General features: G+C 52.6%; 1 protein-coding gene across 6 annotated transcripts in view; it reads left to right on the top strand.

The window, feature by feature from the left end:
- CUX1 (cut like homeobox 1) overlaps positions 1-23,155 on the top strand; it is a 371,822-nt gene that overhangs the window by 325,749 nt on the left and 22,918 nt on the right. The window contains exons 21-24 of one of the 6 annotated variants that reach the window (XM_068565277.1): positions 5,509-5,811; positions 8,001-8,189; positions 14,288-14,552; positions 19,503-20,353. The exons of 3 other annotated variants lie outside the window; for them this stretch is intronic. In XM_068565277.1, the coding sequence (XP_068421378.1) occupies positions 5,509-5,811; positions 8,001-8,189; positions 14,288-14,552; positions 19,503-20,223 (1,478 nt within the window). In that variant the 3' untranslated portion in view covers positions 20,224-20,353. Of the gene's footprint in view, positions 1-5,508; positions 5,812-8,000; positions 8,190-14,287; positions 14,553-19,502; positions 20,354-23,155 lie in introns of those variants that run through there. 2 more of the 6 variants (XM_068565276.1, XM_068565278.1) reach the window with 2 other exon arrangements.

Raw genomic sequence — 23,155 nt, 5'->3', positions numbered from 1 at the left:
AGATCCTCGCTCCACCCAAGTGACCTGGGCCAAGTCACAATGCCCGTTGGAGCCTCAGTTTCCTCGCCTGGAGTGTGGGGTTTATATTTCCACCGCAGGACCATCGTGAGGATTGAATGAACCAGTGTGTAAATGCCCTTAGCGCACGGCTGCATTCACGTGAGGTTGTAAAGGTGTTTCAGTCCCCTTCCCTCATCCTAGAGGTGGGCTGGCTTTGAGGGCCTCACCATCGCATTTTTGAGGTCCGGGCACGTGGACACGTGCCTCAGCACAGTGCCTGGCGCACAGTGAGTGCACAAGAAACGTTCGCTTGAGCACTAGCTGCTGTTACAAGAGGTCATAGGATAGGGTTTCTTTTATTTATTTATTTATTTATTTTTGGCTGCATTGGGTCTCCATTGCTGCGTGCGGGCTTTCTCTAGTTGCAGCGAGCGGGGGCTGCTCTTCATTGCAGCGCGCGGGCTTCTCATTCATTGCGGTGGCTTCTCTTGTTGCGGAGCACGGCCTCTAGGCACTCAGGCTCAGTAGCTGTGGCTCGCGGACTCTAGAGTGCAGGCTCAGTAGTTGTGGCGCAGGGGCTTAGTTGCCCCTCGCACGTGGGATCTTCCCGGACCAGGGCTCAAACCCGTGTCCCCTGCATTGGCAGGCGGATTCTTGACCACTGCGTCACCAGGGAAGCCCCAAGAATAAGGTTTCTTAACATTGTCTTCCCCCTCACCCCAGGACACTCCTGCCGCAGTGCACACCCTCTCAGAACGGCACCCCACACACCCCGTAGCCCAAGCCGCAACGTGGGGCACACCCCCTCTTGCTCAGCCCTCCGCCTACATCCACTCAGCCCCCAGTCCTGTTGACGCAATCTCCTAAATCTCTCCTGAGCCTACATACTTCTCCCCACCCCACTGCCCGCCCTCCTCAGCCACCGTCCGCTGTCCCCGACGACCTCCCGGCCCCAGCCATGCTGTCTGCAAGTTCATTCTCTGTACTGAAGCAACAGTGAACTTGTTTACTTTCTTACTCTCTGACGTTAGGCCTATAATGTTTCAAACATGAAATTACAGAATAACCCAGCGAATGCCGATCACCCAACCTTAGCCCTAAATAAAGGGCTAAACTGAATTGGTCGTTATTCAATCCTGTATGTTTTAAGGAATAAAACATCAGCCTCTCCCTAGTCTCATTCCTCCTAGAAGTCAGCTACCGTCCGTCCTGCATGTGCACTTTGTCTTTCCTGGACGGGATTTGATACCCTCGCTACGGGTCTGACTGCCACACACAGCACGTAGCGCGTGCGGGCTTTCGGCTTGTGCACCAGTGTTGTCATCTGTTTCGTCCTGCGCCTTGCTTTGTGGGCTCGCCATTACGCTTCCATGCTGGTCCCCGCGGCTGTAGTCCTGAGCCTCTTGCCGCTGTTTATAGCACGTGGTGTATCGTATGAACGTGCCCTGGCTCCCGACTGCCCAAAAATTAAAACAGACACCTTAACCAATTCAAAGCCTCTGCACAACCCAGCCCCTGGGGACCACCTCTCTTTGCCTCATATTCTTGCTACGTTCAATTTTATTGATGCCTCAAACCCACCAAGTGTCTGGAACAATCTATCTCCCTTCCTTGTCACTGCTACTCCTCCCAACTTAGCTGGCTAATTCCTGTTCATGCCTGAAGTCCCCCTGAAATGTCACCCTCCCAGGAGGTCTCTGATCCCCAGGCCACATCAGTGTCCCCACCCCCCTGCTGTGTGCTACGTTCACTGCCGTATTCCCACTGGCCTGACTGAACAGACTTAGGGAATGAGTGAAAGAAGGATGGAATAATGCATCTTCATTCATTCTTTCTGCTGGCACTTTTGTCCTAAGTAAGCTGATAATGACATACAATTCACATACAGTAAAATTCACTCTGCCCGCATAGAAGCGTTCTGTGCATTTCAATAATCAAGATATAGAATAATTCCATCAGCCTCCCAAAATTCCCTCGTGCCCCTTTGTAGGCAACTCCTGCCCTTCACCCCTAGCAACACTGATCTGTTTTCTGTCCCTGTAGTTTTACCTTTTCCAGAATGTCATCTAAATGGTATCACACAAGATGTAGCTGTTGAGTCTATCACCAGCACATCTCAGTCGTGTGCCAGGAACTATGGAAGTAACAGCAATAAATCATGAAGAGATTTACGCTGCGTGCAGGGGAGACCTTTTTTTTTTTTTTTTTTTTTTTTTTTGGCCGCGTTGGGTCTTCGTTGCCGCGCACGGGCTTTCTCGAGTTGTGGCAAGCGGGGGCTGCTGTTCGTTGTGGTGCATGGGCTTCTCACTGCGGTGGCTTCTCTCTGTTGCAGAGCACGGGCTCTAGGCACGTGGGCTTCAGTAGTTGCGGCGCACGGGCTTTCTCGAGTTGTGGCAAGCGGGGGCTGCTGTTCGTTGTGGTGCATGGGCTTCTCATTGCGGTGGCTTCTCTCTGTTGCAGAGCACGGGCTCTAGGCGCGTGGGCTTCAGTAGTTGCGGCACACGGGCTCTAGAGCGCAGGCTCAGTAGTTCTGGCGCACAGGCTTAGTTGCTCCGCGGCACGTGGGATCTTCCCAGACCAGGGCTCGAACCCGTGTCCCCTGCATTGGCAGGCGGATTCTTAACTACTGCGCCACCAGGGAAGTCCCAGGGGACCTTTATATAGACAAATATGTTCAATTTAATAACAACTCTTTTTTTTTTAACATCGAATTCAGGTTTCCTTAGCGCTGACCACGTGGCAGGTTCGTTCCTCATTACCAACCTGTCTGCATTTTTCAGATGAGGAAACCGGGATGTTGCAGGAAGTTAGGAATCCTATTCAAGTTAGCACCGGCAGCTAGTAGAGGCAGCCCCCATCCCCAGGCTCAATGCCTTAGTGCCAAGCCCAGGGCTCCTCCTTTTTTTTCTTGTCTAAATTATTTTTAGTTACACAGAAGAGCACAGAGCCTTGTTCTTTCAAAAAGTCTTGTTTTAATCAGAGGGCTCCATTTGCTAATCTTTAGAAAAGAAGATATTTCTTCTTCTCTGTTGACCACGTTTCGTGTTCTGTCAAGATGGTGAGTCATACGGGCACCTGTCCTCCTGGCACCGAGGGGCCCGGTCCCCTCACCAGGGGTCGATGGGAGCTGGTTGATGGGTCTGGTTTTGTGGTGCTTACTGGAAGTAGCTTTCTAGAGAACTGAATGACTTTCCAATGTGATGTTCTGAGCCTGTGGCTTCGTGGTGTGTCCAGCGAGGCCGCTCCAAAAACGTGGGCCCAATTCTGCTCTCGGTGACCTGAGACCACGGTGGCACCTGTGTGCACCTGTGTCTGTCGGTGAACAATTGTCACTCAGCCAGTACAGTTTAGACACAGACTCAGGGTGGAGGTGCAGATACCAGCCACCCAGTACATTCCAAGGCCCAGTGGGGTTTTGATCTCGGCGGCGGGGGGGGGGGGGGGGGGGGCGGGGATACCTTTGTCTGCAGTCACGGTTGGGAGCACAGAGGGACGCCAGTAACGTGTGGCGAGCTCCTCTGGTCAGTTCTCTCAGAGGGTTTTCCTGGCAAAAATGTGTGCGAGTGTCTTGCTGAGGATGCCTGGAAGAAAGAAACATGCCTCCATTCGAGCTATTCAGAGCACCCGCCTGCGCCGGTGCCCAGAACAAAACAGGGGTGGTGCTCGGGCAGCAGTGCCGGCCGGTATGTTCTCCAGGCAGCCATGATTCTGACCTTGCTGTGGGTTAAAGGACACAAACCTGAGAAGAAATCTGTTTATCATGTGGGGAATTCATGCCATCCTTGACAGTATACAGTGAGCAAGATGAATGATCTGCCAAATTGGTCCCTCGCCTGGGTGACTCAGGGCAAGTTCACAGTGCAATTCCATTGCTGCTTCAGATTCAAAAATAACGTTTGCTGGGTTTTATATCCAGTTGTATGATGACCTGGAGTGAGCAGAGAGAAGAAATCCGATTTGTAGGATCCAGATTGCCTTAAGGATTTATATGGACCGTTTCTGCTGTTTACGTCTGTCTCTTTTACAGCTTTCACAAACCAGTGTTTTTTTTTTTTTGGTTTTTTTATTTTTAACCTGATCTTCCAGGTTGAGGACACAGCGTTATGTGATGGTGGAACTCTGTCCTGGTTTAGGACAACAGATGGGTTTACCGGTTGAGTTGCAGTTGTTTTATTTGGGATTTTCTCTTTCTAGGTATTTATACAAAATATCCCTTGTATCTGGAATACATTTTCCGTCCTCTTGAGTTGAGAATAGGTTGTTATCCTGGACATCATATGTCCATCGAAGGACACTCCAGTTATACGATCAGTTGAAATTCAGTTACTCCTTAGTTTTGCATTTTCTTTAGTCAGGTCGCGGGTATTGGGGGGGCCGCCCACGTGTGTTCACACTCACTGCATGGCCCAGCCTCGTGAGCTGTCATCTCTCTGGGGCTGTAGAGCCCTGTGACAGCGCCTCGCCTGGCCCCTCACACAGGGTGCTGTGGGATCTCACCGTGTGCCGTGCCTGGTGGGAGCAGGGAGTGGGGGCAGAGATTGCACCCAGACTCTGAGCCAAAGGCAGGTTTTACCCTGTGGGTAGGACCACAGTGCTAGGTCACTTTGCATTTTCTCTGTATTTGGAAATTAGGAAATGGCAAAAGCCTTTATTCCAGGCATCCCAAAACTAGAACGGATGTCAGGTTTTACGGGTAATGCTAACAGAGAGGCCTGAAGGGACCACTCACCAACAGAGCACCGTGGCACTCCCTGCCGGGCACCTGCAACAAGACAGCTCCTTCTTAAGAAAGGAGAGCATGGAGACTTGACTGCCCACACTGGCCCTGTCTCTTCCGGTGTTGGTGACAGCATGGCGTAGACAGAGAGCTAGGCTTTCAGAAGCACATCCTGGGCTCTGGCAGAGAGCAGGGTGGGCACCCCCTTCCATCGGTTCCCTCCACGTAAGGCGCCATGGAGCCCTCCGGGATCACAGTGAGAACCGACCTGGGGTCCCAGCTCAGCACTAGGTGGCCGAGGCCTTAGGTCTCATCTTCAAGGGTCTTCGTCACTGTGGTGACCACACATCGTAGGCAGCCCTCATTTAAAATACTACGTCCATTCATTTTGTGCTGGAAATTATGGACAAAATAAGTATGCAAATTATAATCTAGCCAAGGTACTCCTGAATTACAGAATTAAGGGGTTCCATCGGAAGAAATCATGACAGTGATAGCACGTGACTAATAGGACGTATTTTTTAACAGAATGCCCTTTATTGAGCCTTCAGAAACTTTCTCTTTAAACCCCTAGTTTTTCTTCTGTTGCTGTTTTTTATTTTTTAATACAGAAAATGAAAGGTTAATTTTCAGCCAGAAAACTATGAAACAATTCATTTAAATCCATAGACTGCCATACTGTCTCCTTCTTAAACAGACGTTTAATTAGTAATTCCTAGATAAGGAAAGTAGATGCACATGGTGAAAGACAGCTGTTTTCAGCCTCGGTTTTCTGTGCGCTTTGATTACAGAAAGCACTCCAAAGACCTCTGCCAGCTGCAGCCCTGCACCCGAATCACCGATGAGCTCTAGCGAATCAGTGAAGAGTTTGACTGAACTGGTCCAGCAGCCCTGTCCCCCCATTGAAACAAGTAAGGATGGCAAACCGCCGGAACCCAGCGACCCGCCCGCTTCAGACTCCCAGCCCACCACCCCACTGCCTCTGTCCGGACACTCGGCTCTCAGCATTCAAGAGCTGGTGGCCATGTCTCCAGAGCTGGACACCTACGGCATAACCAAGAGGGTCAAGGAGGTGCTGACCGACAACAACCTGGGTAGGTTCCCTCCCCAACTGCTCGGTCAGGAGGTGGCAGGTCGTTTCCTGTTGGGAGTTCTCAGGGAGAACGAGTGGAAGGGGGCCTCAGGCTGAGCCAGCCAAAGGGTTTAAACGTTCACAGGCTACCTATAAGAACCTAAAATGTCCTATAGTTGTGAGCACTCAGGGTTCATAAGGGTGTTAGAGGTCTAAGGTCAGTCCCAGCCCAGCCCAGCCCCGCCCCTGCACCCCAACCAGGACCTCTTGGAAGACGAGCATGCCGGCCGGAGCCAACTCAGGCCATACGCTGCGACCGCCGATGGGGGCATGCCCAGTGGAGCTCTGACTCCTGGGCGAGGGGGTGGGGATCGTGCAGAGCAGGGCAGAATCGGCACGAGCCCAGTAGCATCTGGATGGCGTCACGGGAGAGCCCGACAGTCGGGGTTCCGATTTGCTGTGAAGGCAAATCTGTGGTCTGAGGGGTGAGACTTCTCACACCAGGGAGACGACTTGCTCCTCTTTGAGCAGGAGAGGCTCCATCGCAGCGTCACCTGGATTTGGCGATAAGAGGCGTCTTCACAGTTGCTCCGACTGGTCTCGGCTTCTCCGGGGAAGAAGCTGCCTCCCCTCCCAGGGTGTGTGCGAGGAGTAATAGACGCAAAGGGGGCCAAGTTACAGACGAATTAGGCAGCTTGGTCAAGACCCAGGCATCCTCTTAACCTCTGACCTGGGGTCTTGGGGTGTTCATGGGTTAGTCTCTTAAAGTCACAGCAGGACGTGTGTGTGCGCGCACGTTTTAAAGGGTGAGGGTCAGTCGCTTTCTTCAGGCTCTCAAATACGTCTGGGACTCCAAACTGATTGAGCGCCACTGCTGTGAAACCTCTAGAAGTAATACAGATTAATTTTCTAAGAATAATTCGCTTGATTTCCACCGCCCCGTACAACTGGGTGGGTCAAGCAAATGGTAACTAGCTGTTCATATATATCGCTTTCCTGAACATAACAAGCTCCTTGGAATGAAATGAGATTCGCTTGCCAGATTAGAATTAGGTAAAATTGGTTTGAAACTACCACAACGAAAAAATGGTAAGGACCTAGGATGTGTTTGTAGGCTAAACTGAGAGTCTGAAAAGCAGGGAAACCACAGGTTTACCAAAATCAGTAAATGTATATATCTCAGTTAAAATGACTGATGTCAAAAAAACTTAATTTCTCAAATCCAAAGCTTTCCGTGCAGTAAACTTTTGCTTAGAGCCCCGCTTCTCTTGTAACTGCTGTGAGCGCAGCTGGGGGTGTTTCCCTCTCACAGATGGAGGACGTGAGCCGCAGGGGGAACAAGCCGGTGGTCCACGGTCCCCCTGCACTGAGGGGCAGAGCCGGTGTCGTGGTCCGTAGGCTTGATGGTACCAGACACTGGCCTCTGATCCCGGTCTCCACTTCCACTAGCGGTCCTGTTCATTTAAGTCCTCCCGTCCAGTCCTCCAGGTTGTGCCTGGTTCTCGTGCGTACCTTTAAAAGTGGTGGTCCCTCTTCACTGGCAGCTGAATGGCTCTCAGAGGAGAGAAATTTTCTTTCTAAGCCTCCGGCGAACATTGCAGACCTCACGCCGCTGTGCTCTCCAGAGCGGAATACCCTCTGATCAGCCTGGGGAGCAGGCTGCCTGAACTGCGGGGACAGACTTTAGAGTTGGAAATGGCCCGCTTTTCAGGAAAATAAAGCTGAGGAGCTCTTTCTTCTTCTCTTTCCTGCTGTGACCTTGGGTCAAGTGGCCTGTTTTCTCAGCAGGACCTGGTAACCTCACTAATCGTGAAAGGAGCCGGTGCAGACGGCCCTGTGGTTTGAGGCTGTAAAAGGGAGGTCTCCCCACGAGCTGCTTAACCTCCTGCGCTCGGGTTTGGGATTAACCACCTCTGATAAAAGCCGCAGGTGTCATCCAGGCCTCGGTTCATCCGAAGCCCAGAGGCTTTTTTGAGGGAAGCCTTGTGTGTAGCCAGAATGCGAGAGTAATACTGACTCCATCACCAGTGGAGTTCGTTACCAGTCTGGTTGAGGACGTGCTGCTACAAAGTGCTCGCTCTAAGCCAGGACCCAGCTGATCAGACTGTGGGTCTTGAACCCCCGTTTCTGATTTTAACCTGACACATACTAGTCCCACCAGATCCCTGGGTCTCAGCAGTGACATCACTCTTGGTTCTGTTCTCTCTCTAGGTCAGCGCTTGTTTGGGGAGACCATCCTAGGGCTCACCCAAGGCTCCGTCTCCGACCTCCTAGCTCGCCCAAAGCCCTGGCACAAGCTCAGTCTGAAGGGGCGGGAGCCCTTTGTCCGGATGCAGCTGTGGCTGAATGACCCCAACAACGTGGAGAAGCTGATGGACATGAAACGGATGGAAAAGAAAGGTAACTCCCTGCCGCCTGCCCCAGCCAATCGCTTTCTCATTTATAAACGCGCTGTTGCTTGTAAAGCCTTCACACCAAGCTGAGGAGGGACATTGATCCATGCCCAAGGGACTGTAAGGCAGGGCAAAGGATTTTTTGACGATCATCCACCGATGAGTACCTAAAAGGACTGGGAAGATTTGTGGCTTTTCCTGCCTAGCAGCCTGAACCCAAAGGCATTTAGCCCTGGGGGGCACTGTGATAATTCCTAAGTCACCCTGGCGACCAGTGTACCTTTTTCTTCTTCAGGAGAATAAGGCCACTTGGTGGTGGCTCCTTTGTTGTCTTTTGTTTTGTTGGGTGGGTGGGGTATTAAAACACTTCATCGCACGTGTACCACATGGCAGGGCTTCCACAAAGAGGTGGTTAAAAAATGCGTTTGTAAATAAGAAGTCTCTGGTTCAGAGAAATTAGCCGCCTCCATGGAGGTCGCCCAGCCTGGAGAACAGCAGAGCAAATTCCTGCCAGGACAGACCTCTCTCTTGCCGTTACGTTACAGTCTCTGGGGCTGTAGAGGATACGACCTCCTAGAGAGCTAAGAGCAGCTCTCTTCTCCAGACACATCCCGAGCCCCCTCAAATGCTGAGCAGCGTTCTGCTACAGGTTACGGCACAGGAGAAACCCTGAGGGATTTCCTCGGTGGCAGGAAGTGACACCTGCTCTGTGTCCTGGTTTGCACTGCACGTGCCGTCCCTCGTCAGTGAGTCCTCCCCTTGGAGGGGACAGTCCTTTGTCACCTTTAGTGCTGCGAGCTCACCTGGGGGCTGCTGAATCCCTTAGGTGTGGGAGAGCGGGCACCAGCTGCTGGTCTGGCCGTAGGAAGCCGTGACCGCCCGCCGTCCTCAGCCTCTGCAGGGGACCTCACCAAAGAGGGGGCGTCACACCCACCCGTGTGACTGTGCCCGGCCCCACGCCCAGCGCGCCCGAGCCGGGGGCGGGTGGAGCCCAGGCTCGAACCCTCTGAATTCACGCCAGGGGCGTGTGCGGCTCACCTGCAGCCCGGCATCGCTGTCCTCACCCAACCAGGGAAAGGGCTGGGCTCCGAGAGGGAGGGAGAGTCTCTGGTCTAGAGACTTGTAGGTTCAAAGTGCCTCCTATTTGCAGACACTGTGCTGAGACTTCGCTCAGCCCACATAACTCCATCCAGTAGAGATGCTATTATCCAGGAAAAATGAGGCTCTGGCATCATGAAACTTACCTGACTTCAGGTTGGCGTAAGCAGGAATCCAAACGTGGGCTGTTAGGCTTCGCAGCCAGTGCTCTCAGATAGGCATGTGTTCTGCTGCCCTGGGCCGAGTGCCTGCCACGCCGGGACCACGTGCCCAGGCAGCGGCTGCCACGCCAGCCGGGGCCCTTCCGGGGGGCTCCTGCCCTGCCCGCCCTCAGACTGCAGACCGAGGCTCTGACACAGGCTGCAGCCGTGGGCAGCTGCAGGCACTGCTGCAGGCTCCAGAGGCCAGGGGCCACATCACACCCCCCCCCCCAAAACTTTCTGACTTTTTATCATGGGAAATTTCAGACATAAAAGCAGAGAGAATGGTCTCGTGAACCCAATACCTCCATCACAGACTTTCAACAAGAGCCCACCCCAAGCGGTTTTAAAGCTGCACGCGCTCTGTCAGAAGGCATCCCTCCCGAAGGCCACCTCCTGTGCACGGGCCCTGGCCCGACCACTCCCTGGGGTGCTTCTCCTGAGCCAGTAGAAAAGGACCTCAGTCCCCACAAATAGATCTCTGGGGGCTTCCTAGGCCTCCACTCCCTCCTGCACAGGCTCTGGGCGCCATCTTGTGTCACAGAAGAGTTCTGTCTCGCTGGGGCCCAGGCCCCTCCTCACTCACATCCCGAAGTCCCTGAGCAGCTGCAGGCCCCCTGTCAACTCTCGCCAGTAGGGGTGCTCGCTAACCAGCCCCAGCGGGAGGCCGAGGCATCTGACCCCTCAGACACGACAGCGGGTGACCCAGGGCACAGCACTTCCTGTGATTTCCATAGACGATCGGTCACCCGCCCAACGCGAGGGGGCTGGCTGGACAGACCAGGCTCATTTCTTTCTAGCCTCTTGACTCTTCACCACATTCATTTTAGGGTGAGAAGATTTGCTTCTCAGTTATGTCTGAGTTCTAATCATAAAATGGCACGTTAAGTAACCCCCTAGCCTAAGTTTCAGCATCTGTAAAATGAAGGTAATACTTTTTCCGGTTGTAAGGATTAGAATGTACCTAGCATAACAACCAGCACATATAAGCGCTCACGAAATGAGAGTTATTAAAATAATTTGTATCCCTTTAAAATAGATGAAAATAAGCTTTGCCCCCAGTCTAGCCTAGATTAAAAATTCTGCACCAGGCAATCCAGACTGTAGGCTTCCCATGTACGCTGCACTTCCTCCTCTTCCGTAAAAGCTTTTGCTTCTTCTCCCTTCAGCGCAAATCTTTTATTGTTCTCCTTTCTTTCATTCTTGTAAATCTCTTTCTCTACCCTAGTCCGCCCTCTGCTTTCTGTTCCCTTCATGAGATAGCGCGCGCACACACACACACGCACACGCGCGCACACGCACACACACACACACACACACACACACGCAGCCTCAGCTAGCTCGGGGGCTGGGCTCCCCTCCCTGGAGGCTACAGATGGACCCTGATAGTCTTCTGTGACATTTGAGACCCACGTGTCAGTGCTGCTGAAGTGTGTCTCCCTGGCTTCCCTCGGCTCCCGTGGACACAGCCCCAGGCCCCGCTCCCATGCCGTGGCGGGGCGGGGCGGAGGCGGGGAGGGGGGCTGGCCACCAGCCGGCTGGGCAGGGCAGGCAGTGCTGCCCCGAACACACTTAGGTCAACCTCTCAGTTCGCTCACTTACTAGCTGTGTGACCTCAGGTGAACCACTGAACCTCTCTAGGCTCCGGTTTTTCCACCTGTAAGTAGGAGTGATACTGGTCTGTCTCCCGTAGGGTAACTGTGAGGACCAGATGACAGATGTTTGCTGCTGCTGCTGACAGATACTACTCTTACTGCCCCGTGCCGTTTGAATTAAATAACACTGCTTCTCAACTTTCATCAGTTTTCAGAAGTTTTAAGGAATTTTCAGACCGTATTCCAAATTAGTTCACTAGAATGACCTCTATGGATGATTCGTTTGCTCAAGAAGTCCAGATGGTTTTTAAGTTGAAGCGTAGTTGGTGATTAATGACACGTAACAACAGAAAGGAGCAGACGAAGCACACACAGCACTGGGAGAGCAGATATCTCCCAGGAATCACCCCCCATTTACCTCCCAGCCCACGCAGCGCATCCCCGGGTGACAGTCGCACCTGAGTCCCTGAGCCTTGTCTCAGCCCGCTCCCCACCGCTCCTCCTAACCCTTATTCCACAGTCAAAAGACACGTGAACAGCACACGTCCTCCCCTCGCGCCAGCTGCTGTGCCTTCCGGGCCGCGCATTTCCTGACCTCTGAGCCCTGCTCTGGCCGCTCCTCCCCTCCTGGGTTAGGAGCCTCCTCCAAGCTCGGTCCAGCAGGGTTTCTCGAAGCCCCTTCTCATCTCCGTCCGCCAACCTCCTGCTCACTGTCTACGTTTTCTCAAGACTGTGGCCCCTGGATCAGCGCCTTCCTCCACGCCCATGTCCTGCCTCATCCAGGGGAATTTTAAGCCCCATCTGACCTGTCCAGCACCCAGGCCTCAAGTTCTTTGACCTCCTCAACCCTTGATTCCCCAAATTGCATCCTCGCCCACAACTACTCTACCTCTCAAAGCCTGAGTTCAGGTCCCCCGTCACTGACCACATTTCCCTGTCCGTCCACCTTTCCACGTTTCTCCGTTCATCCCAGCTGACCCCAGATGGCTCCAGAGCCTGGATATCCCCTCCCAGGCTTTCCCCCAGCAGTTTGCCCTCTGCTGCCCTTCTCTCCTTCCCCAGAACACCACCCCCTGCCCCGATCCCCGCTTTGGTACTCTCTGGCCATGATACTCTATCGCACACCTTTTCATTCCTCATCCCCCTGCAAATCCCAGCCTTGGGTTAGCGCCCTGCCCGTCTTCTTCACCCAACCTCCTTGGCGTCTGGGACCTACACGGGTCGGTGCCGCCTCAGATTTGTATCTCCGGTTTCAGTAGGGTCCTCTGTGCTTCTCCCCACCCCCGCCATCACCCCCTCCATCCCCACCACCATTTCTCACCGACCTCTCTCAAGACTCCCATTTCCATCTCTTCAGATCACCCCTCCTCCTGCCTTCCTACTTCATAAAGAAAACCAAGGCCATCAACTCTCCCCACCTCAGTCCCTATAAACGTGTCTGTATGTCCACCCACCCCACCCTTCCCCCCCCACTCCTACTCCTGTATTCAGGACCCACCTCATGCACCTCCGGTGGCCGTCTCCTCCCTCACGTGTAGCCCCAGCTCTCTCTGTCTTCTCCCCCATCAGCTTGGAAACATCAGCTCTCTCTCATCTTTAAAGGGCCACCCTCGACCTGGGACTTCCCTTCTAGAAGCCATCCTGTCTCTCACGTTTCTTTTACAGTTAGGCTTCTTAGAATAGTAACTCCTGCCCACTACCTCCACTTTCTCACCTCCTGTTCACTATTAAATCCACTGCGGTCTGGCTTCTGCTCCCACAGCTCCGCTCTATCTGCTCACCGAGGCCTCCAGTTACCTCCTAATGTCTAAGCACCCAGGACATCCTGGGTGCTTGTTGGACCTTCCTTTCTGCAGCACTGACGCAGGGACCCTCACTCCTCACTCATCCCTTCCTCACACCACTGTCTCCTGGTTTGCCTCCCGTCTCTGGATCCTTCACGGCTGCTGCTTCCTGGGGTATCCTCTGCATGTGGGTGTTTTCCAGGATTCCATTCCCGGCCCTTCTCTTTTTCATCAAGGTCGCGGACTTAACTACAGGTTCTGTTCTAGTGGTTCCAAGTTCCTCTCTCTAGCCCGGACCATTCGTCTGAGCTTAACACCTGTCTTTCCAACTGCCTACAGAACATCTCGACGTGGGTGACCCAGAGACCCCTCAAACTCCACGTTTCCAAGACGAACCGTCATCTTCCCCCTTTAGTCCGCTCCTTCTGTGATACCCAGCCCAATGACACCAGCACCCAGCTCACCTCCCACGCCTGAGGCCAGGGGGCCGTCCTCAGCGCCGCTCACTCTGGTCCCTCGCTGAGTCAGCCACTACGTCTGTCAGTTCCACGCCTCACAGCTCCACCATCCGTCTGCTTTTCTCCAGCCCCATCACCACTGCCTTAGCGCAGATCTTTATTCTTCTTTCCTCCCGACTGAGCTTCTTCCTTTCAGTCCTTTCCACTCCACGCTCCGAGCTGTCGCCAAGGCAGCCTTTCAGAAGCAGAGAGCTGATCACATCATTCCCTTCATTAGAATCTTTTCGTCTCTTCCCACTGCTTTCTAGGTAATACCTACGTCCAAACTTGTGGCCTACCCTGGCCGCCCATCTCTCCACCTTTGGGTCCGGCAACTCCACCAGCCCCCACCCCCCACGTGCGCGCGCGCACGCGCACACACACGCCACACTCTGTGCTGTTTCGTGCCTCTGCGTCTCTGCTCCCACTATTCCCGCTTTCTGGAGCAGCCTCCTACCATCTTCTACTTCGCTGCCTCGTTTTTCTGGCTAATCCCTTTGTCCTTCACGGTGCAGTTCAATCATCATGTCTCCCGGGAAGCCTCCCCAGCCCCCTCCCCAGGCTGAGCTGAGTGCTGTCCCTCAGCGCCCGCCTCCGTGGCACCCCGCGCTGGCCTCCCGTATCACACCTTACTGGGGCCGCCTATCTGTATACTTCTCTGTGTCCCCACTAAACCGTGGGTCGTGCAGGGACAGACGGGGACCTCACGTCACGACAGAGCAGGTCCTCGATGAGCGTGTGTTGGGTTTCAGAATGGTTCTGGTCCAGGCGTTTTGAGATGCCCTCGGAAGAGCAGGGGGCCGCCACGCCCCACCCAACAATGTCTGGGAGCGGAGGGCGTACCGCGTAGTAGCGCCGGGGCCGGGGCCGGGGCCGGGGCGGGTCTCCCCGCGGCGCCTGCACCTCAGTCTGACTCCTCTCCCTCCCTCAGCCTACATGAAGCGGCGGCACAGCTCGGTCAGCGACAGCCAGCCCTGCGAGCCCCCGTCCGCTGGCATCGACTACAGCCAGGGCGCCAGCCCCCAGCCCCAGCACCAGCTGAAGAAACCCCGAGTGGTGCTGGCTCCCGAAGAGAAGGAAGCTCTGAAACGAGCGTATCAGCAAAAGCCATACCCGTCCCCAAAAACCATCGAAGAACTCGCCACCCAGCTCAACTTGAAAACCAGCACTGTCATCAACTGGTTCCACAATTACAGGTACGGCCCTGCTCTCGCCCAGTAAGTCAGCTGCAGCTTAGAGAGCGCGCGTTCAGCCCTCGGGAAGAGGCCGACGGGTACTGCAGACTGGCCGTTCACCATGCACAAGGACAACGTGCTGGGGACTGAGAACTTGGGGTTTGGTCAGTTAATTGGCTTCTTATTCGTACTGGCGTTTTAAACCCCAAAGACGTAGGGTCATATAGTTAGAGACCAGAAAAAAAATCTATCAGGGCTATCATTTAAAAAGGGAGAGTGTAGTCATTCATGGTTCCACAGTAGTGACCGTGTATTTGGTGATTTTTTCAGTGCTTTCTCAGGGTCTTTTACAGTATTGTTTTCCAAATTAGTTTGATTAGTTTTGTAATTAAATCAAGTAGTGTAAGACCCTTTCTTCTGGGAAAGTCATGAGTTAATGAAGATTTATTGAGCATCTACTAGGTCTACAGACACTGAGCTATGTGTTTTGTTTTAACCAGCACTGTATCACTTGATCCTCACAACTGTGTAAGAGATATAGTTTTTTCCACATTTTATAGATGAAAACATAAAGCGCAGAGGGGTTAAATAACTTACCTGAGGAGGGAAGGGCCCGGTGCTCTCCTCTAGAACAAAGGACTGGGGTAAAATGTTGGGATTAGATAATGGAGATCCACTGACAGATAATGAATTGTCGATCACCGCTATAACCAAGACTCCCTACTGCTAGAAACCAAGAATTCTCAGTGGCCTGATGGAAATTCCTGCCTGTTTAATGCCTTGTACTCGGCCATCTCGATCGCTAGTTCCCATCAAAACATCATTTTCTCTAGGGCTCGGCAGAACTGGGGTAGGTGCTCCTGGTTATACCAAGGTGACAAGTACACATGTATAACCAGTGCAGGTGGAGCCCTCGTGGTTCCTCACCTCAAATAAGTGGCAGGCAACATAAGATCACAGACAGTCAGGGGCTAGAGGGAGGAGTTGTGTCTCAAACTGGGGCCTGCCTCATCGGATAGGCTCTGCTGGAGCTTCTGACAGGGCACAATTGTTCCCAGGATCTGAACAAATTGGAAAATTTTTAACTATTAGATGGGAGCCAAAATAATACCTTTATTGCTGATGAAGGCTACGTTAGCAGATGTAGCTTAGTGTGAGAGCCAAACAGACTTGCTCCCTGACCCTGAAAACCAGGCCAGTTTATCCATCATGGCACCATTGGCCCCGGCAGGCCTCCCCATGTGTAGGCTGGCTCCCAAGAAGACAAAGTACATGAGCTGAGCCCGGCTAGCTTATTCATCCTAAATTTACCAATCAGATAAAAACAGAGGCAGAGTGAGGTCAGCAGTTACAGTAATGGAGAGCTCCCTCTGCACGGAAGGAAACCTCCAAAGTAGTAAACTAAAGTGCAGTGAAGGCTAGTGAATGGAAACGTGGGCAGAAGTTCACCAGAGCCTCTCCGTGCCAGGTGTCACACAATCCTCCTTTCACTTTCTAGACACAGAGGTGCACTTGAATGTGTACTTTTGAGTCTTCTGCAAGTTACGTCCATTTTAATGCGAGAATCACAACCCTGGACAGGGGTGCCGGAAGCTGTAGATTGCTGAGTGTCTGGGTAAAGGTGCTACCAGTCGCACAAAACATCTCCAAAGCCATTTCCCCTGGCCCTGCTGGGGCCACCTTTTTTTTTTTTCCAGATCCCCCCACAGGCCTCAGTTGAGTGGCAATCACTGCCTCCTGGCCAGGGCATGCACTCTCCACGTTTCCCAGCTGGCCTCCTGACCACCATAGTACTGCCATCACATGATGGTCAGCTGGTCATCGTGGAGATGCCTCACTTGAGCATTTAAGCAAATTCAGCTATAAAGAGAGAAGCGGGAGATGGGAAGAATAGCAGTAGAACCTCAAAAGCTAGTCATGAGCTCAGGTCCAGACCTAAGAGTAGATGGATGTGCAATAAATGCCTTCCGTCAAACGTACTCCACAACAAAGCAGGCTGGTAAGTCACGTGGGATAACCAAGGGCAGAGATGAGTTTCACCTGCGGAGATCTGGATGACTATCCTGGAAGAGGTATGATACGGCAGGGTCTTGAAAGAAGAACTGAACTAGAGAAGAATTTTATAAGCCACAAAATAGGTTGGATGAGAAGCGGCACCAGGTCATTCAGAACTGGCATAAAGCCCAAAGAATTGGAAGTCCCTTGCCTAAGGTCACCCAAAGGAAAAGTGCAGAGCAGAGATTCCAGCTGAGCGAGCACTCTCTCCATGGCTTTAGCTCTTCCCTTAAATGCTTAGTCCAGACCAGCTTACCTGGTACGTCTCACAGAGCTTCACACAAGGACGAGCACACAGTAGCACTCAGCACACATGCACTGAGCGTGTTTTAATTCCTAAGCGAGAGGGCAGTTTCTTAGGTTCTTTCCACAGGAGTTAAACAGAAGTTGATTTATTTTTTACTGCGCCACTGGAACCCTTAGTAATGTTTGGGGTCGATTTTTGCCCCCATCAAAAAAATAATAAAACTTTACTTCCTCTTACCCTTTCACCCTAAGGAAATTAGAAGTATTCTAGGGTGACCACTTACCCAGGAGTTTCAGAACAACATAGCACAGGACACCTGGTCTCCTGGAGAAGAACAGGTCCATTAGAAGAAACTCTCCCAAGCCCTAAAAGCCATGGCATCCTGTCAGCCTTGCGTGACTTGTCTGAAAACCAGATTTGCTTCTGGGACCTGATCTTTCTAGACCAGAAGATAATCTTCCTCAGGGACATGGAGACAAACCTAGGCTAAGAAGGATGACGTCTCGTATCTGCTGAGCATATAACATGTGCCAGGCACTGAGCCAAGAGCTTTGTAGATGTTATCTCATCACTTCCTCTGATCAGCAGTGGAATTCAGTGCTTGCTGCCAGCCCCGTTTTACAGAGAAAGGTTATTATACACGTTAGCCGAGCCAGTGAGGGTGGCAGCCTGGATCCCAGGCCCTGGGCGTGAAGTTGTCCCTTTCTTCCCTCAGCCTTTCTGTCTCAGCCTCAGTGCTTATAACGGGGACTTTGTCGTTGAAAAGGCAGCTAGATGGTAAGAACAGAAGAATAGTTCCTTTTTTTTTTTTCTTTCTTTTACTTTTTTTTTTTTTTTTTTTTTGTCTACTTTGTGTCCTGTAGTATACATTGATATTTAATTGTAACATCTCTGCAAGGAAGACACTATTCTCCATATTTTTCTGCTAAGAAAACTGAAGCTCATAAAGGTTAAGGAACTTGCCCAAGTTGCCCGGCTAGTGAGTGACCAGCCAGATTTCAAACCCAGGTTTGCCTGGTTCCAAAAAGCCTGTTCACCAAGCCGGGCCAGGCTGCCCCTGAGACTCAGAGTTAGTCCAAGGGGTGGGCCTGTGGCCTGGATGGGACCAAACCCTCAGCTGCCCGTCTAGCCTCCCACCTCCGTAACCAGGCTGGAATGGGATTGGGTGTTCATCCCAACGGGCATTTCTGGCTGCCAAAGGGCTTAAAAGCCAGCAAAGAGCAGGTTCGCCCTCCCAGCAAAGTGCCCAGGAAGCTGTTTATGGGAGCTGCCATTTCACGGGCTCCCAAGGTAGCCCCAGGGAAGGAGGAAAGTCTTCCGTTATCCCTGGGAACTTCTGGGGGGCTTCAGGATCTCACGCGGGTAGCTCTGGCTCAGGAAGCATCTTCAGGACAAGGGTCAGAGCTCACCCTATGTATGGAGCAAAAAAACCATGTAGCAGATAACCATGACCAGAGTTCTGATATACTGGACTCAACTACAGCCGGATTCTCCCTGGCCCCAGCCTCCCTACGTCCAGCACAGGACCTGGCATAGTGTGGGTTCTCAAAAAATGTTAACCTTTATTGAGTTACGTGCACTGTAGAAAATATCTTTGTGTGTGCCTAACCCCAGGGCTTTCTGCAGGCCCACTTTCTGCAGGACACTGGGCTTGGTGCTCCTTTCCCTGAAGATGCTTTTCCACTAACAGCTGGCTCATGATCAGAGGCTCTTTCAGCTCTTTGGAAGAAACACCTGGGGAGACTTCTGACTGAGCCTAGTACTGTGAGCACGATGGGAAGAGAAATTCCGACACAAAACAAAACAGACTTAACAACAGCCCTTTCATGACATCACGAAGGGCTCCAAAACAGGGAAGGCCAGGGCCCTTCTGTAGCTGTTTCCTTCAGACCCGACAAAACAGTGAAGCACACTTTCCACCGTAGGCTGAACTCAGCTTGATTAAAACCTGCTTGATGCGTTGGAGCACGTTATTTGGTCTCCTTCCTGCTTGATCAGAAATGACCCTTTCCTGCTTTTCTTTTAGAGGAGGGAATTAGTTGAAATACATAACTTGTCAGAATCCCACCTCAGCCTTGACCAGAGGCCCTGCCTGGCCCGTGGCTCAGAGCGGGACACTGAAGATTTTCACTTTGGGCACCGACTAGTAATTGGTTCTCTGTCACGAAGTCCAGATGAGGAAGCAGTGGTTATCATTCACGCTCGCCTTCCATGTATGAATGCAGTCGGCCTTTATCACTGTACACCAAGCACCATGCTAGAATGGGACCTCGCCATTCACAGCCTGGTTGGAGGTGGAGGAACCGTGCCATTAAATAAGTAACGCTGGCGCTCCATCCTTGTGAAGAGGGGACTGGCATGCCAGCCAAGGGACAGGTTACGCAGAGGCACCGGGTTTAGGAAACCGCGGGGTCTCTGCTGGCTCCTGGCTGGGAAGCGGGGGGGGGGCGGCTTTAAAGAAGGGCCGCCGGGGAGCGGGCCCTGCTCCGCTCTGGGGCCCGTAGGGGCCTCAACGGCTGTCCGGCGGGTGGGAGTGTGAGATGCGGGTGCGGTGGACGGAGAGAGGGCGTGCGGCGGAGATGGCAGGAGGCTCAGGCCGCAAGGGAAGGGGCGCAGAGCGCCCGTGCGCGGCGGCCCCCTCATGGCGCCCCCCTGCTTGTGTCTCGTAGGTCTCGGATCCGCAGAGAACTGTTTATTGAGGAGATTCAGGCCGGGAGCCAGGGCCAGGCCGGGGCCAGCGACTCGCCGTCGGCCCGGAGCGGCCGGGCAGCGCCCAGCTCGGAGGGCGACAGCTGCGACGGCGTGGAGGCCGCCGAGGGCCCGGGCGCCGCGGACGCCGAAGAGTCGGGCGGCCCCGCGGCCGCCGCCAAGTCTCAGGGAGGGCCGGCCGAGGCGGCCGCGGCCCCGGAGGAGCGGGAGGAGGCGCCGCGGCCGGCGGAGAAGGCGGAGCCGCCGCCCTCGGGGGCCCCGGCCCCGGACGCCGCCACCGACGAGAGCCGGCCCCGGGCGCCGCCACCGCCGCCGCCGCCGCCGCCGCCGCCGCCGCCGCCCGAGGGCCCCGCGGACGGCCCGGGGCCCGTGCCAAACCCCGCCGCCGCCGCGCCCGCGGCCGGGGAGGACGCCGCTACCTCAGCCGCCCCGCCGGAGGAGGGCCCGTGCAGGGCCCGGGACGGCGCCGACAGGAGTTCCGCTTTGCCAAGCACCAGCGCGCCCGCGGCCGCCCGCAGGCCCAGCTCGCTGCAGAGCCTCTTCGGCCTCCCGGAGGCGGCGGGCGCCAGGGACTCGCGAGACAACCCCTTGAGGAAGAAGAAGGCCGCGAACTTGAACAGCATAATCCACCGCCTGGAGAAGGCCGCCAGCCGGGAGGAGCCCATCGAATGGGAGTTCTGAGAGGGCGCCGCCCGCCCGTCCCGCCGAGCCGGGCCGAGTCTGGCCGAGCCGGGCCGCGCCTGACCGGGCAGGGCCGAGTCGGGCCGAGCTGGGCCTAGTCGAGCCGAGCTGGGCCGAGTCTGGCCGAGTTTGGCCGAGCCGGGCCGGGCAGGAGGGGCGGTGGGGGGGGGGGGGGGGGCGCCGACTCCGCGGCCTGGACCGTGTTGCGCACTTACCGCCCTGCGGGCCACAGGGCAAAATCGCCATAGGCCAAGGTGCATATAGAAAACAAAGGAGCATTAAGCCCAATCTATGTCGTGTTTTCAAGGAAGAAAACGGAAATGTGTAGTCGAGCTTTTTTGTACCCTGAAGTGTTTTTTTTATTGCCCTAAGTGATTTCCACAGGTTCTGGAATAACTCTTACAGCTTTGCCTTGCGCCCTCCTCTTTCGTGTGGGCTTTAAAAAAAAAAAAAAAAAAATCAAACCCACATATTAAAAGGGGGCTTTTTATCTGCCATCTAATGGCTTCAGAGCGATAATACACTATTATCTTCTTAAACCAGGAAAAAAAGGGGGGGGGGGATTTTTCAGAAAAATTTAAAAAGAAAGTTTTTGTAGCTGTTCAGTTGCCACTAAGAGATTGCACAGTCAAACCGACTCTAAACACACTAGTTTGGATTCCTAAATATTTTCAAGCAAAGAATCTTCTCCTTTGAAACTTTGAATTAAAGTAAAACACATTTACTTCACATATTTTTTAACAAAAAGAAAAGTCACATCAGGAAACTATCTGATTTTGTGGTAGCTGACGTAGTGTTTTCTTGTACGTGAATAGAATCCTGACATGTAGTGCACATTGATCCATAGCTTTAACTGACTCTGGGCTTTTGCTGACCAGGGTTCGTTTAATACACTCCATTCTAGGCCAAATCAGGACAAAAAGAAAAGATCCGAATCTAGGTATTTTATAATCTGCTTTTTAACCTCTAACCGCAGAGCACGCTGATCAGACCTCATATGTCGGAGGTGTAGGAGACAAGTTAGAACTGTAGCATGTACCCGTTCATTTTGTTTAATTTATGGTGTCTTACGTCTGTGTTAGTGCGTCTTGCACACATACGAGCGTTGAAAGAAAGGAGGAAAGAGTAGGCCGCGAAGGTCGCCGCAGGCAGATCCTGGGGCCACACAGGGCCCCTCGTAGGCAGCAGTCTTTCCACGACACAGAAGGCACCGCACCTCACACCACTCTCCCGGGCACCTGATGGACTGAGCCCCACCAGGGGACGCCGCTCCCTGGGCCTGGGCAGGGCTCGCGCGCGCACGCGCTCTCTCTCTCGCTCGCTCTCTCTCCCTCTCTCTTTCTCTCTCTCTCTCTCTCTCTCTCTCTCTCTGTCTTTCTCTCTCCCTTTCTTCCCACCACAAGCACTGATGACTGTTGACGTCGTGGGAAGCCTCCTTCCTTCCCTGCAGAAGAGAGAACGTGGCAGTCTGGGCTCGGCTCCCACCCCCGTAGAGATGGCCCAAACTCACACCAAAACGCTGATGCTCTTCACATCCAGACCAGACCATTGGCCCTCCATTCATTTTGCCTCTTGGAACGTTCTTTTATGCACAGTTTAGGGCAGTCTAAGTACAAATCAAAAGTCTAACTTGTCTCTGATTCCTCCTGTCGTCTATGTGTATACGCGTGAGAACAGAGGTGGATGAGAGTGTGCGTGTGTGCGTGTGTGCAATTTTATACATCTGTGTATTTTCTTAAGTACCTGTGCACACATAGAGTGCATTACTGCCACCTTTTTTCAATAAGCTGTTTTATCAGTTATGGCTTCTACAAGTTTGCTAATTTAGACTCCTTTATTGCCATATCTTTAAACTAACAATAGATGATTTCGGTATATATATATATTTTTTTTTGCTTATTTATAGGTGCTGTATTTTATTATCTGATTGTTAGGAAGGGATGAGAGGGGCAAATATTCTTTAGAGGGATAGACTGCCGGCAGTATTGGGTATAATTTACAAGATGTAGTTGTCATACTGTATATTACTGATTGAAACCTTTTTGACCGTATTGTGTATCATTGAAACCTTTGTCTTAGGTCAACATCTTTGGATGACATTTTAATGGTGCATTCATTATTTCTTAAGTTTAATTAATATTACCTTTTTTTGATTTGGGGGGGGGTGGGAGGGAGTTCTAATTTTAAAGGTATGCTCCCGCTATTACACCTCAGTGTGCTTGTATTAATTAACTTGTAGGACTTTGACTGTAAGATGTGAAACCACATTTCTTGCATGATGTTTTAGAAATTATGTATTTTCATTTACAGTCTTTTAACCTGCAACTGCAGCACTTAGTTCAAGTTTTCACAAGTTTAAGAGTCACTACACTAAAGACAATGCCTTTTCATGAATAAGAAGTTTGCAGAAGGCTCTAGGAGGCTGGGAGGCAGGCCGTTTGTCTTTCGATGGTTGCATATCATCTCTGAACTTGAAATCTGGTTCAGTGAGCAGAGAATTCAACATGGAGGAGCTTAAGGGGAAAACGGATTCACATCTGGCTGAATCCAGGTGCGGTGAGAAGAGCGAGTTTGCATTCGTGACCCTCACAACAGCAGCAGAGCCCCTGACAGTACTGTGGTGTCCTCTCCACGAAAACCTCAAGGAGGAATTTTGTCGTCACGTGTGCTGAATCTCCAAATACCTGATTTTCATTAGAACGAAAAGCAGGGCGTTAACAGGGAATACTAGGGTAGTATTTTCGTTTTAAAGGCATGACTGTTATTTACTAAGGTGTGAAATCTGAGGAAACTGAAAAAGTATAAATCTGTCCATCCTAGTGGCCAAATAGTAACGTCGAAAACAGCCGCTTTGGCTCTTCCAGGCAATTTAGTCATTTTTGTTGTTGTTGGTTGTTTTTTTTTTTTTAAACTAGGTTATTGTTGATTTCCA

This window comes from Eschrichtius robustus, chromosome 16 (assembly GCF_028021215.1).
Source record: "Eschrichtius robustus isolate mEscRob2 chromosome 16, mEscRob2.pri, whole genome shotgun sequence".
In the NCBI taxonomy this organism is placed as follows: domain Eukaryota; kingdom Metazoa; phylum Chordata; class Mammalia; order Artiodactyla; family Eschrichtiidae; genus Eschrichtius; species Eschrichtius robustus.
Note: the sequence above shows the minus strand (reverse complement) of the source record. Positions and strands in the feature narration are given on the sequence as shown.